The sequence below is a fragment of the Aphis gossypii genome, chromosome 2 (genome assembly GCF_020184175.1).
Source record: "Aphis gossypii isolate Hap1 chromosome 2, ASM2018417v2, whole genome shotgun sequence".
Taxonomy (NCBI): domain Eukaryota; kingdom Metazoa; phylum Arthropoda; class Insecta; order Hemiptera; family Aphididae; genus Aphis; species Aphis gossypii.
Window position 1 is genome coordinate 51,494,839 of NC_065531.1, and position 15,196 is coordinate 51,510,034.

General features: G+C 26.2%; 3 protein-coding genes across 6 annotated transcripts; 1 reads left to right on the plus strand and 2 right to left on the minus strand.

Moving 5' to 3' along the window:
• Positions 1 to 672: 672 nt before the first annotated feature.
• On the plus strand, positions 673 to 7,267 carry LOC114128231 (centromere protein J). 4 transcript variants are annotated; one of them, XM_027992706.2, is made up of 9 exons: positions 673 to 813; positions 964 to 1,180; positions 2,258 to 2,352; positions 2,604 to 2,928; positions 2,999 to 3,840; positions 3,908 to 4,060; positions 5,124 to 5,635; positions 6,259 to 6,454; positions 6,680 to 7,267. In XM_027992706.2, exons 2-9 carry the CDS (start codon positions 976 to 978, stop codon positions 6,812 to 6,814), a joined length of 2,463 nt encoding a protein of 820 aa, XP_027848507.2. In that variant the 5' UTR covers positions 673 to 813; positions 964 to 975; the 3' UTR covers positions 6,815 to 7,267. The 4 variants fall into 4 exon arrangements, with proteins under 4 accessions (XP_027848507.2, XP_027848508.2, XP_050055672.1 ...); XM_027992707.2 differs by having other exon boundaries at positions 679 to 902; XM_050199715.1 differs by having other exon boundaries at positions 679 to 864; positions 933 to 1,180.
• A 1,256-nt stretch (positions 7,268 to 8,523) lies between these two features.
• On the minus strand, positions 8,524 to 9,873 carry LOC114128240 (B-cell receptor-associated protein 31). The gene is made up of 2 exons (XM_027992716.2): positions 9,648 to 9,873; positions 8,524 to 9,556 (listed from the first exon to the last, which is right to left on the minus strand). The coding sequence occupies exon 2, from the start codon at positions 9,451 to 9,453 to the stop codon at positions 8,812 to 8,814; it is 642 nt and encodes a 213-aa protein (XP_027848517.1). The 5' UTR covers positions 9,454 to 9,556; positions 9,648 to 9,873; the 3' UTR covers positions 8,524 to 8,811.
• Positions 9,874 to 13,694: 3,821 nt separating this feature from the next.
• On the minus strand, positions 13,695 to 15,186 carry LOC114128250 (ubiquitin-fold modifier-conjugating enzyme 1). The gene is made up of 4 exons (XM_027992726.2): positions 14,841 to 15,186; positions 14,620 to 14,751; positions 14,386 to 14,553; positions 13,695 to 14,123 (listed from the first exon to the last, which is right to left on the minus strand). The coding sequence occupies exons 1-4, from the start codon at positions 14,955 to 14,957 to the stop codon at positions 14,040 to 14,042; spliced, it is 501 nt and encodes a 166-aa protein (XP_027848527.2). The 5' UTR covers positions 14,958 to 15,186; the 3' UTR covers positions 13,695 to 14,039.
• Positions 15,187 to 15,196: the final 10 nt, after the last annotated feature.

Here is a 15,196-nt window from a genome sequence, read left to right on the forward strand (position 1 = left end):
ATAACTACTCAAAAGCAACTATATTACTGTACAAGTTGCAACTGTGCTAAATAATTATAGTATTATAGGCTATAACCACATAATAAATTAAAAATAAAATCATTTATTCTGCATTTATATAGAATTGTAAAAAATACAATAAATTATAAGAACTATAGTTTATAACCATCAAACTGGTAAACTTGGAGCAAAAAAAAAAAATATTTATTTTTCAGTTTATTTTTTGTTTAGACAATTATTGTTATCACCCAAATTTAAAATATATTCTTAACAAAATAGAAGTAAATTCTTAATTTCTGTCACTGATTAATATATTAATCCGCGATTTCGGTCATAGAACAGAACAATAGCTATAGTAGTTATAAAGTTACAAATATAGATATTTGTGTGCAGACTACAGAGTATACAGACATCACTTTTTTATTTATTCATGGAAGGTGTGTTTGAGTACTTAAATGTATTGTAAGTAAAAATGTAAAATGTTAAATTATGAAATCTTTACTGTTAAAAGATTGATAATTTAAAAAAAAAAGTTTCTTTTTTCAATCATGTATTCATATATTACATAGGTACCTTAAACGTTTCTATGGTTTTTATCATGGCATACTGACGTTTATCATTACCGCAATACCGCCAAAAATGTATCATGTATCTGATAACAATGTTTTGTTAAAACTTGTTTTTGTATTATTAAAATTTGAAATAACTAAAATATTACATATACATAAACATTATTATTATGTATTAGTATAATTATTAATAGCTTATCCTTTTATATTGTATCTATATCTATTCTGTGGCTTATCTACTGTGGTATGTGAAGATGCTTTTATAGTTTATACTTTCATTATTTAAATCAATCGGGTTAGTTATTGCGTATTAAAATCCATACATTTTATACTGTAAATTCATTAAATCATTAAAGTTGTTAGGTTCTAACAATTTTATTTTGATGTTCTACAGTACCTATGTGAAATGAGTACAAATTGTGACATAATGGATCTTATGAAGGATTATGGATCTGATTTTAATATATCTACTGTTATGCAATGTGTACAAGAATTAAAAGCCTGGCAAGAATCGCAACAGCAAAAATTATGTGAAAATCCAACTATGGACTCATTAACAAATGAGATGGAAGATGTGTTAAAATCATTTGATATTCCAGAAAATTTACAAGGTACATAATTCAATAATTGTATTATCATTTATTATTTAAATATATTTTTTATAATATTGTAATTTAAAGAGTAAGGAAATAAAAGTTATGATTTAATTATATAAATGGAAAACAGACAATGGTTGAAGTCTAAAAAAACTACATTATAATAAAAAAATAATAAATTTAATTTTTAACATTTGTTAGTACCTATCTAGAAAATTATAAAATTATAGGTAATTATTTAAAAATTCAAGTGCATTTTTAAATTTAAATAATATATAACAATTAGTGTTTGTCTAAAAATATTGATCCATTTAATGATTCATTAAAATATGATATATCCCCTCAAAAAAATACAAATACAGTATGATAATAATGAGATCAGAATGAACTCGGCAACCAACTCATGCGCATAGGGATAGCTTCATTTTGAAGTGATTATCTATTGCTTAACTAGGTAAGGGAAGAGAGTGACTTTTGGGGACGAAAATTTTATCGCCCAAGTCTAATATTTAGAATACTAAATAGAGTATACCAGGGGTTTCCAATCTTTTTTTACAGCAGGCCAAATCTGAAAAAGTTTTTTCATTGGTGGCCAACAATTTGTTAAGGAATAAGAAGATAATGAAATTGAAGAATAGATAATATACAATTATATTATTTTTAAAACATAAATTAGCTTGGTGGGCTGGTTCAAAAACGCTGCGAGCCAGATCCGGCCTCTTGGGCCATAGGTTGAGGATCCCTGGAGTATATAATATATTAATATATTATGACGTATGCTTTGCTAGTAAAATTAATTTTTTTTAATTAACCTTCACTGAACTAGAATTTTTTGTTAATCTGTTAATCTTTTGGTCTTATACCTATCAGATTATTAAGAGACTACTTTAATTGCATTTTATACACATTCATGTAATATTTTGTGAGTTGCTTTTTAAAGAAAATGATTCTTTTTTAAGATTTAAATAAATAAACATACAAAATAAATGGAATTTATTTTTTAAAATTAAAAACTTAAATGTTTTCAAATTTCAATTTGCAAGGCTTTTTTTAAATATTTTGTTAATATTTTATTTTATTTATTTATTTCAGAAAATCATTATGATGATAGGGTATCTTCTTATTCAGAAATAGATGAAGAATTATTGAAAAAATTTGGTTACCAAAAAGATATAATTTCTTCACCGGTTAGTATTAATTATTTAAGTCCAAATTCATTTTGAAAAATTATAATATTATGTACAAAAAAAAAATAATTTATTACTACTATGCTAAATTTAATTAAAACTGATTTGTTAATTTTTTTTTTTCAAATTTTATGTGTAGAAAAATTTGTATATACCTATTACTATTTTGTTCTTATGCATATAAATTAAGATAGGTGAATAATATTAAAATTTGATGTTTTTATTTCTAATATTTTTTTAATTTAAATTAGGCTTCAAACTCAAGAGATGAAATAGCAATATTATCTCCTAATAAAAATTTTGATAACATTAGCAAAGCTAAGGCAGCAGAACGTAATACTAATATTGTTGAAGACAAACAATTAGAAAATGAAATTGAGTGTAAAACTATTAAACCTAAAAAACCATATTTAAAAAGAGGTACAGGTCTGGCTAGATATGGCTTAAATATAGAAGAAGTAAAAAAGAAAACTGGAAAATTGAAATTTAAGAAACCAATTTTATCAGTTCCATCTAAAATTAAAGTACCAAGAAAGTGTTTGAATCAAGTCAAACCATTTCCCAAAACAGAACTAGGTAAATTAACTTAAAAAAATTGTTTTTTAAAAATACATGTTATATTTCTATTTTATACTTTTGTTTTTAGTTACTAAGCCAATTGAAAGTAAACGTCTAGATTTAAAGAAAGTTGAAATACCTAATTCTTGGAATAGGTATGAGCCTAAAGATTATTCAGATAATGGAGAAAACTATAATAATACAGAACAAAGGGAATTACGTGCATTTGAAATACTAGAAGAACGTGCAAACAATTCTGATTTAAATGCATCATCACCTACTGTTTGTCAACTCTTAGAAAGAGGACAAAGTTCCAAAAGCAATAAAGAAGTACCAGCATCACGACTAGTTCGTTCTTTAAATTTTGATAGAATAAACTCATCCACTCCTAGACAAAATGTTGATGATTCTGACGATTCCTACTCAGACTCTAGTCAGGAATGTGATCCATTAGATTTAACAGAAGGTGCACATAAGATGCAAGATGAAAAAGTAAATTATAACAAAAAAGATGACAATAAAAAAAAAGTAGATACAGTTACATTAACAGAAAATGAAAAGAAATATTTAGAAAACTATTCTAAAACATCTGAAATCATAAAACATTTAGACTTTGATCAATCATTTGATACAGAAATACTTAGTAAGAGACTTGAAGAATTGGAAACTGAGATAGAAACATTTAGGTTAGAAAATACTAAGTTAATGAAGTTGCAACGAGAATTTGAGGTTGAAAGACAAAAGTTTTTTAAAGGTAAAGAAGATTTTTTGAAGAAATTAAATGATGAAAAAAAAAAGCAGGAAGAAATATTGGCAGAAGAAAGAAAAAAATTCATAAGAGAAAAAGTTTTATTTGAGAAAAATACTAGAGAATTGAGAAATAAACCGAATAGACAAGAGAGAGAAGAAATAAAAAAATTAAAAGAACAGGTCAGTCTTAACGTTATTTATTTTTGAATTTGGTCTAACGATTTTAATTTTAATTCTTAATTTGTAGTTAACAGAGTTAAAAGATGAATTTAATAAAAAAGAAGCTCGGTGGGCAACTGGCCAAGCTCGACTAAGGACCCAGATGAAACTATTGGAAAATAGTAATACTACTTTGCGCAATGAACTTGAATTATTAAGAAAAACATCTTTGAATAAAAAAGTAAAACAATCTTATACCAGGTGTTTTACAATATAAGGAACACCCAATTATTCTATAAGATTACACTGGATTGAATCAAATTTTTGACTATTTATAGTGGATACCTAAAACACATTTATTGGAACATTTTAATTTAGTAGAAACATTTATTTTTAATACCATATTTGGGTGGACTTATTTTTTTTAAGTAATTTTGGCTTAAAAATACTTGAGTTCTAAAATCAAATGATCTAAATTTCATTTAAAGATTAAAAAAGTTGAAAATCTAAAAGTTTATAGGATTTCCAGTAAAAAGTGTATTATCAATGAGTGACATATTAGCATTTTATAATATTATACATGTATTATATATATTCTGATTTTTTTTTATTTTAGTTAAATGGGTTATTAAATTTATAAAAAATTTTATACTTTAACAAAAAAAAAACCTTTTATTTGCAATAATATTATTTTGATAATTTAATTGTGTTAACTGTTATACCTTGATAAAATATTTTATACTATTCATGTAAGATACTATTTAGTATTTAATGTAAAGTACACTTTAAAAAAAAAACAATGCTTAAAAATATTAAGTAATAAAAACAAACTTATAAGAATGATTTTAAACATTTTAACTAATTAAAAAACAAAACAAAATGTAATGGTAACTGAATTAAAATAACTTATTCAAAAATATTTTATTTTATATCCTTAATTGTGAAGTATAAATAACTTGAAAAAATGGTCTACTAAAATATAGCGTACTTATGAGCTATCATAGTTTTAACTAGACGCTAATAAAAATAAAAAAAATAAAAATAGTATACTTATGTGTTGTTATTCAACAAAATAAAAGTGTGATGTGTGCATTGAGAGGGTTAAAAATACAATGTTTCTTTAAATATGTATTTGAAAATATTAGATAATCTTTAGCTCTTCAATAGTTTGATTCAATTTAATATGATGTATAATTATATTATTTTATTAAATATAATTTGAGTATTCTCTAAATTTTTAATACGTCATGCTTGTCGTGATATTTATTAAATTATAATACAATTTTAAAATATTTTTATTTCAGGTTACATTTAGAACACCATCTGAAAAACAAGCTTTAAGGAATACTAAAATGATTCATAATGTCAACACAGAAATCAGTAAACTATCAGCTGATGATATATCATCAATGATTGATCCTAAAACTAAAAATATCCCTGCGTCTATATTGAGAAAACCTTTAATTACGACTACCGATAATGAATCGTCTGACGAGTTGTCCTCGGATGAAAATCTGTTTTCCAAAAATCATTCACACGATTCTGATAATGAAAATGATATCAATGAATCAAACAGTACTCAACATAGTAGTTGTGGCGTTGTCCGTGAGACTGTTTTAGAAGATGGGCGTAAAGAAATATTGTATTCAAATGGTAATCTAAAAAAAATTTCTTCTGATGGCAATAATGTAAAAGTAATTTATTATAATGGTGACGTGAAAGAAACAAAAAATGATTCTGAACGGTATTATTTTGCTAAAAACAAAACATACCATACAACATACAATACTGGTCTAGAAATCATTGAATTTCCTAAGTAAGTTTTATATTCAAAGTTATGAGCTTAACATTTTGATGTTCACATAAGTGGTGTTTGGGTTAGACTAGTTAGAGAATATTTTAAGATTAAATGGATGTAACAGAACTCATTATAATTACTAGTAGGTTAAATAAAAAAAATATTACCTTACTTTAATTCAATAATAATTTAACCATTTCATTTTCCTTATAAACTAAAAAAAATATACTTGTCATTAAACTCCTAAAAAATAGAACTTAATATACTTAATCAATTATTTTATTTTAACTCAATATTTGGCTATCAATTGCAATACAATATTTTTACTTAACTAGACATGTAGTTTCATCATATTTTATTTGATTCAATGTTTCCTTAGCTTTGTGTCTGTATAGTTACGTGATGGTCTTATATTTTAATATTTGTATTTTCATCAAACATTAACTAGTATTATACTATGTCAATATTAAATTTAAGTATTCAATTTGTTTTTACAACTTTTCATTAAAAATATTTATGGTAATGAAAATACATTCTCACTGCTCCACAAAAATGTTTGAGATAACAACCACTGTATCAACTACCTCGTCATAAACCTATGATTAGGTTAAACATGTTATGTATTAATATTAATTGTTTAGCGGACAAACCGAAAAACATTACAAAGATGGAAAAGTGGAAATTGAATATGTAGATGGTAAAAAGCATACAGTGTTTCCAGACCATAAGGAAATTTGGAATTACTTGGATGGTTCAGTTTTGACAGTGGATCCAAATGGACATCGTGAATTGGTGTTACTAAATGGACAACGAGAAATACATACCAATGAATTTAAGGTATGTTCATTATTCATTGTTTAAATTGGTATATAATGTTATTATAAAAGATGAACATTGTACAAGTAATTTCATTCTTATGTATAACATAGAAAATAAAGAAATCTTTTAAAATTAGATTTAGATATATTTTTTGTATGAGTACCTAAGTGACCTCAAATATATTAGGTGTTTATTATCATAATATTGAACCCATATTAATATCAATATATTTAAATTTTATAGAAAAGAGTGTATCCTGACGGTACTACAAAAATTGTTTATCCAGATGGGTCGCATGAAACTAAATATCCTGACGGTAGAATTAGAAAAAAAGACAAGGATGGTAATTTGACATTAGACACCAGTGAATCGTCTTAGAACTAATATAAATTGTTGATTCTAAAATTACATTTTTCTTATTTTTATACCATTTTATTTTTATTTTTATATGTTTTACAACGATAGCTAGTTTGAGTATTTGAAGTACATTATTTTACTTTTTGATACATATTTTTATTTTTATATAATATTTAAAATAAATAAATGTATTTTTATATAAACTACTTATAATCTTTACAATTTACTTTACTTTATAACACTATGACGGTATCTTACATCATACAAATTTATTGTTATTTGTTACTTTATTTATATTAAAGTTTTTTACTCGGTATGCGGTATTTTTGTCATAAACCATTTTTTAAGTTATTAGGCATTAGTGGAATAATTAAAATCATGTTTGTGAATAAATTAATATTGCCTATGTTATGCTAATCTGAGATATATAAATCAAAGACTAGCTTGTTCATAATACAACTGTTTTAATTAAAATTTTTATTTACATTTTTGAGAACTAAAAAATTAATACAATAACAGAATACAACATCCTGTTACTAGTTCCTTACCTTAGCATGTTGATTGAAAATTCAAATGAATTATGTTTTCATTTATATAACTTCCTATTATTCATGTATTCAAATTCCAACAAAATTACCTTAATATTGTATTATTGATTTAAATAGATACCTAGTTAATGTAGAAGTATGAATAAATGAACAGTTTTAGATAAGTAAGTTTTACTTTTAAATAGTAACAGAGTTACAAGATTAATAGGTTACTAGTTATCTGTTTTGTTACCAAAATATAAAGGAAATAAGTGTTATAATTATTTCTTAACTAAAAACAAATTATAATATACATTAACTACCTATAAAGTAATGTCATTCTTACTGCAACAATAAACATTTTAAATATTATATAAAATTACATAGTAAAATATTAAATGGAATTCTTTAAAGCAAGTTTTTTTCTGTACAATAGTCACTATTTAAATATATTTCATTGTTCAATATTTATTTTAGATAATACTGTATCTTCAAAATTATTGTCATTTATTTGGGATTATTTTTGATGCAATTATCCCTAGTCTTATCAGATTTCGTTGTTTACAGTAGTGATTGTAGCGATCAATTTATTAAATTTTAGAAGTATAGTTTTATCATCGGTAAACTATCAGAAGCAACACAATGCTGTAGTGAAATTAGAATGAACAAAATTGATTTAATTATTATATTATTGTCCAGTATACATAAATGTTAATTTATTAGTTAACAATTTACTGTTATAAGTTGTTACGAGCTGTTATGCTATTGTTTCTAAAAAAATTTACCACTCAAGCCAAAATATATTGAAATTGTCGTCAACATATAAAAAAATGGTAGAATGTTTTTTAAAAATCTTCAATTAAGTTAATTTGAGCATATAACATCTTAAAATATAGTTAAACTATAATTTATTTATAGTCATAGGTGCAAATAATATACTAATCTAACCAGGAACTTAACTTCCAACTTTTTTTAGTGGTTTTGTTATGATATAAAGCATTATATAAGTATTCAGCATATACCTAAGCTTCAGCATTCAGCCTTCCCAAATGTAAAACAATATTTGCGACCTATGTTTATAGTGTTTAATTTATATTATATTTTCATTCATTTTTAAAGTAAAATTAAATAATTTTATCACTATCTGTCAAAACAAATTTATTCACTTATTATTTTATAATAAGTGAAGAAAAAACATTGAAGTTCATAAAATAAATGTTTTAATAGTATAAATACAACAAAATAATTTATTTATTAAGCTCCTAACTATTTTTACATGTATTACAATACCAAAAAATGATTAATTATGAGATTTACAATTCTAGTAGTTAGTTACTAGGTCAAAAAAAAAAAATAATAAAAAAAATAAAATACACACCCCAACAAATGAAAAAAAAATGAAGAGCCAAACAAATAGTTTGAAGTTTAAATTTAGAAATGCATAATTTTTAAAGTACTTAAGACTTATGCCTAATAGTTTAATAAATTAGATTAATCATCCTTCTTTGATTCTTTGCCAACAGTCTTCTGAAGTTTTTCATGTTCTGCCATGAGCCTGTCATATTCTTTGGAAACAGATTCTGCTTGACTTTTAATCGCATCACGATCAGCCTTGACTGACTCCAATTCTTTTTTAAGTTCAGTCAATACTTCAGACTCACCGTCTCCCTTCTCGTCCCGTGACAACAAAGACTTGGCGGCAGCGCTAGCGCTTTGGGCTTGTTTCAATGACGCCTCGCTTTGGGCTACCAACGACGCTTGTAGGGTGACCAAAGCTATGAAACGTTTGATGACAAAACTGAGGAACAAGGCAATGCCACTGATGTAAAAGTTGCGCTGAGCGCGAAACAGTCGCATGTTGGCCTGCATTTCGTGGTCCAAGTGTTGGTGTGCATCACTTAGCTCCGGATTGGAATACTTGCGCATCTCACGTATAGAGTCCAACAGGAACAGGACCAAAACGAACAACAAGAAAGTGAAGTACCATTGGGCCTGGGCGCTGAGCGCCTGATAAAACCGGGACCTGAAAAGACGGTTCCAGCGCTGGGCTGACATGTACGGCACCAGGAACAGCATCAGCACGCCCACTTCGAAGTACAAAAATGTCGCGATAATCGTCCATTGGAGACTCATCGTGAGAATACGGGATTGCAAGAGATGGGATAGGATGGGAATCCGATTTAAAGCGATCGGAGTCGTAGAATGACTTATTTCCTACCACGTCAGTGTTACGACACTGTTCGGTCAAAAAAAAAAAAAAAATCAGCAAGTGACAATATTGTAGTACGCGTTTTGTCGAATAAGTACGAAGACAAAATTTATATTACCGGTTAGTAGGCGGCCTCAAGGACGTACCTGGCTGACGGACAAAAAACGATAGAATGAACGCAGAACGACTGAATTTGTGATATTATAATATTTACACAATAAACACTTATTTAATTTATTAAGCTTATGCAGCGATAATTTTCACTTATTGACGGTGTTATTACTGTTATTACTTATTTCTGTATACGATACTACGCGGATGACTAAGATGAAAATATAATAATATTATATTAGTCATGTTTACGAGTTAAGACATAATATTATCTTAATTCGTGGTCATGTTATCATGATTAAAATACAAGTACTACCCAGTGCAACTTGATTTCTCGATCAATTTGACTCGGCAAATCGGCTGTCAAAAGTTTCGATTATCTATTTCATCGACCTATTATAATAGGTCTATGATCTATTTCCTGCTACTATGGGCGCCCATTGGGGGGGTAAGATAGAGCATTTGTCCCCCCCTGGACAAAAAGTATTAAAAACTTGTAGCTCAATAATTATTATCTTTATTACCTTACATTTGAGAATTTTTTTATTTTGATCCTCCCTAAAATGTTACCTATGGGCGCCCATTCCTTCTACTTCTACAAAACTGTTAGCCTTGGCGTGGCTAAAATGGTGTATTAGTAAAAAACATATTCAAGTCGTGATTGTAAGCTGTCTGTAAATAATATTATGTAATAAGCATGTAGGTATTTATTTGTTCATATAATCATATTACACAAAATGTTTGTGTAGACTCATTTTATTTATTACTAACAATTAACAAATGAACTGTTTGAGACTTGGGAGCCGGCCGAGCAGTGATTTCGGAAAAAACTATTAGGCTCGTAGTACCTTATGCCATTGAGTATAGATAGTACTATACTATACTATAATACTATCTATACTCAATGCTTATACTAATAGATAGTATAAGCATTAAACAATAGGGTCTAATGTCTAAGATTGAACAGCGCATCCAAAGTGCATGACATCGACGTTCTATGTTCTAGTTTTGTGTTGAGGAGATTGTTTTGACGTGATGTAATCTTCATAAATCATAATGCAACGGAATAATCAATTATTTACAATTATTTAAGTAGAATAAATAATAATACAGAGTGTAATCTATAATATTTTTAATACGGCAATGTAAAATTTAAACAGGTATAATTTATTACTTTATAGGTACTTAAAATTCTGAGTGAAGAGATGAAATGTAAAATGTAATGACTTTACTATGTGCGATATATTTATACATTTTTATACCTATGTAAACATGATATAAGTGGTCGAACAAATGATACGATCTTCAGCTTTCCAGTGTGGTTTTTGATAGAAAATTGAGTTTAGTTTGTACTATGGACTATGGAGAGGTTAAAATTAAAAGTTAAATTCTCGAATTTTTAGAAAACCAGAACCCCACATACAATTTCGGGCCCATGTACTAAATGTTTGCCCGGACCTTTTATAAAACTTTCAAAACTACAATTTACCATCTATATATGACAATTTTTGAAATAATATTGGATTTTTAATTACACCAATTCAAGTTCAATATGTACCAATACATTGTTAAGACAGGACAACATCTGTCGGGTCAGCTTGTAAATTATAAAAAAATCAAGATTCATAAGCATTTCAACATTAATAATGTTTTTTATATTTTTTTATTACAATATTAGGTATCTAAATTAAAAAAGAAAAAAAGAAGTTAATTTTAATTTATATTTAATATATTTTTTTTAGGTTAAAATTTTATTTTGCGGGCTTTGGGCTCAGCGTAATCAATGGTTAAATACTTAAATATTAAATCAACTAGGTACCTATCTTTCATCAATGACTATATTTTTTTTACATATATTTCATAAAATGATATTTTACAATACTATTTAATATAAAATAAGTATTTCTACTAAAATTTTAAAAATTACAAATAGTCAACGGGACTTAAAATAGCCATCCCCCTGTACTTTTGGTCCACTAGATTCTTCCCCCTTGTGGGGCCCTGCAGATAACCAAGAAAAACAATAATAACAAAATAAGGAAACAGGACTGTTCACGTAATATCAGTTTTTAACAAAATTGATTATGTTTTTTTTTTTGTCGTAGTTTATACTGGAATGTCTGAACCAAAAATATTTTGAAAATGTATAAGCACAATTAATTGTTAGGTATAGACACTAGAGACTAGAAATATATAGATTTAAACTTTGAGGATAAAAATTAGAAGTAAATACTTATTTAAAGGATGATGGATGAATAACAATGTTAGTTATTTTGTTTAAAAACATTCATATTATTCAGAGAGACTTGAAATTCTTACGTACCTACATCTTATAATATTATAAATTTTACTATAGGATTATACGAATCGAAATTTTCAATATATAGGTATATCTAATATAACCTAAATATAGGTTAGTTGTTTATATCATAAACCTATTACCTATTCACACTATTTTATAGTAAGGTACTAAAATGTACCAAATTAATTATAAAATTAATAACTATAAAAGTGGGCAAGTGGGTACCGTTCTGCTGTACATTAGGGGGCGGGGTTGACCTCGGACTAGGGTAGGTTAAATTTGAATGTGATGATAGGTATCATTATATACGAAAAACGATTCTGAACGAAGATGATTTGTCAGCCTAGGATATAATTTCCAATGGTTGGTGAAAAAGGTGGTTTATGTTTTAATGGCCTGAATACACCAAAATTTAAGTTCTTTTATAATTATTGTATTATTATTTTTTTATCATTATAAGAATAACTTATGAGGAACTTTGTGTTAATTTTTCAAATATTTTGACTCCGCCAAAAAATTTTTATCGATACTTCAAAAAAAAATTCTTAGGAAAATTGAAAATTTCATGTCTATAAATAGCTCAAAAAAAGTCAAAATATTTTGAAAATCAAATCACTTAAAGAAAATGACAATCTAAATAACTGGTAATTTTTTTAAGTATTTACGACTTATACTTTTTGAATAATAATAAATATCAAAAATCGTTTGAGGCTAAACCGTTATTTAACGCGGTTTTGTAAAAATTTAAATTTCAAACACTCATAAAATTTTTTTGTCAAAATCCGGTAGTTTTTTTTACAGATATTTGAAGCAAAATTTATGGAGAACCTTGTACCGAATTTTCAAAACTTAGTAGTAAAAGAAAAAATTTTTACGATTTTCCAACCACAAAATTACTTGCAAATTTTTGCAATTTTGACATATTTCGTATAAATCCAAAATTTAAGCACTTATAAAAAAAAACTGTGACCAACGATTTCGGATTTTTTTTTTATCACTGTAAGAACAACTTATAAGAAACCTTGTATTAAATTTTCAAGATTTTCTGGTCGTCCAAAATTTTTTTACCGACACTTCAAAAAAAAATCCACATAAAAATCGAAAATTTCAGTGGTCTATAAATAACTCAAAAAAAGTCAAAAAATGTTGAAAATTTATCTGTATATAGATAACACTAACATAAGCATTTGGTGAAAATTTTAAGTATTTCCAGTGATTAGTTTTTGAATTACAACCATATAAAAAAATCGATTCGGTCGAAAACTGGTTTTGCGTAAAAATTCCCGTTTTTCCGTCATTTTTTTTTGTTTTTCTCGATTTTTTTGAAAACTGTTGGAAAATGTTTACTTTTTACCTTTATAATGTACTTTTCCATCACAAACCACCCCCGAAGTTTGAAATTGAAGCATTATTTCGACTAGTTATGCTGTACACAGACACAAAAACAAAAAAAAAAACATACATCATTGTAAAATCAATACATTCATCACTCCGTTCAGAATCTAAAAGATAGACTTATTTCTACAATATAAAATCAAATCTAGTCCTACAAGGATATCAGTCTTAGGGCTAACCTTTATCAATATATTATACTGCTATGACATCTTTAACCTCTCCTCCCCAACTTGCAATGTTCGTGGTTAATACAAAAATAAAAACCATTGAAAAATCAATACATTCATTGCTTCACTTAAAACATAAAATTGTACCAAATATCTTTTTAACTAATTGTGTTATAACAAAAAAGAATAATTAAACTATAGTTATATTATTTTAATACACAAGTAGAATAAATACTTAACAATTTTTCAATGTATTAATAATTTTTAAAGATTTAATAAATAATATAATAATAATGTTGTATATTATTTTAAGACATATTTTATCACGTATAATTAATATTAGACATTTAAAAATTTAAATTCAGTTAATTTTTAACATATTTTATTTAAATAATATTAATAACTATATATATTTTTTTTTTTTGAGTGTCTAATAGCTAATATTTATTTTAAAATAAATATCATAAAATATAAAAAGTATCACTTTAGCTCTCAAAAAATATTTTAAAATCACTTTTCTTTAATTAAAATTAAATTAATTATTTTCTTCTTTTTCCTTATATTGAATCACTCCTTTCGATATTAAGTCCGGGATTTCAACAGCCAACCATGGGCCCAACTACAAAAAACAAAAAACAAATAAATCTTAGAAAGATAAAATCAAAATAAATATAATAGTAATTATTACATCTGTTATTATTCTGTTTTTAATTAAATTAATACAATTAACTTTAAAACTAAATCAAGCAATCATATTTTAATTACATTAAAGTTCATAGTTTAAAAAACCAAAAAAAATAAAAATAAATACCCAAAAAAAGGTTTTTATGAATAAACTGCTAGTAATAAAAATTTAATTGATCAAAAAAAAAAAACCTTACACCAAGTGCTAAAGCATGAGAGATACCAAACTTTGGTACATTTCTAGCCCACAGTGGTTTGAAATGGTCAGATAAACATATTTTGCCACCTCTATACATTTTGGCAGTTTTACCGTCAAGTTCAGGTAATGCAATTTCAGGTGCTGTAGAAGGGAATGTAACGGGAATCTGAAATACAAAGTATTATTTAAATAATTATATGCCTATATGTAATTATTTATTTAAACAACTCACATCAAATTCAATATCAAACTCATATTTTAACTGATTCTGAAACACCCAACACTTTCCAAACCATTTAGTTCCTTCTTTATTCGACTCTAGACGAAACCAATCATTATCAGCTGCTTTATTATTTTGAACATACTGGAAGTATTAAAAATAAAAAAACAAAAAAACAAATGTTTAATTAATAAATAAATGTCAAAAGTGACTAGAATATCAATTGCACTCACTTGAATTAGAGATTGGTATTCTTCTTTGAGTCTTTGTGGCCATAAATCAACATCCCGGGGACCAGCTTTTGTTTTCAGTAGAGGTATAGACGACAGAGCCTTTTTAGTGTTTTCCATGATTTTAAAACAAAGTTATGTACACTAGTGACCTAATTTTTTAAAATAAATTACTGATGGACTTTCATTTATTTGGAATTCAACACCTAATTCCTATTATCTATTTAGCTAAACCAGTAGTCGTTTGGAAAGAGTTGCAGTGGGAGAGTGGTATTGGGATTTGGACACGACGAATGTTTGTAAGTTGTAACTTATAAGTAACTTACAACGTATCCAAATACCTATGATTAAATGATAAC

Coding starts and splice junctions, on each gene's coding strand:
- LOC114128240 (XM_027992716.2), bottom strand. CDS start 9,453: ATGAGTCTCCAATGGACGATTATCGCGACATTTTTGTACTTCGAAGTG.
- LOC114128231 (XM_027992706.2), top strand. CDS start 976: ATGAGTACAAATTGTGACATAATGGATCTTATGAAGGATTATGGATCT. Junction 4,061..5,123: donor AAACATCTTTGAATAAAAAA/GTAAAACAATCT, acceptor TTTTTATTTCAG/GTTACATTTAGAACACCATC. Junction 6,455..6,679: donor TACATACCAATGAATTTAAG/GTATGTTCATTA, acceptor TAAATTTTATAG/AAAAGAGTGTATCCTGACGG.
- LOC114128250 (XM_027992726.2), bottom strand. CDS start 14,957: ATGGAAAACACTAAAAAGGCTCTGTCGTCTATACCTCTACTGAAAACA. Junction 14,554..14,619: donor AGTTTGATATTGAATTTGAT/GTGAGTTGTTTA, acceptor TTTGTATTTCAG/ATTCCCGTTACATTCCCTTC. Junction 14,124..14,385: donor CTCATGCTTTAGCACTTGGT/GTAAGGTTTTTT, acceptor TGTTTTTTGTAG/TTGGGCCCATGGTTGGCTGT.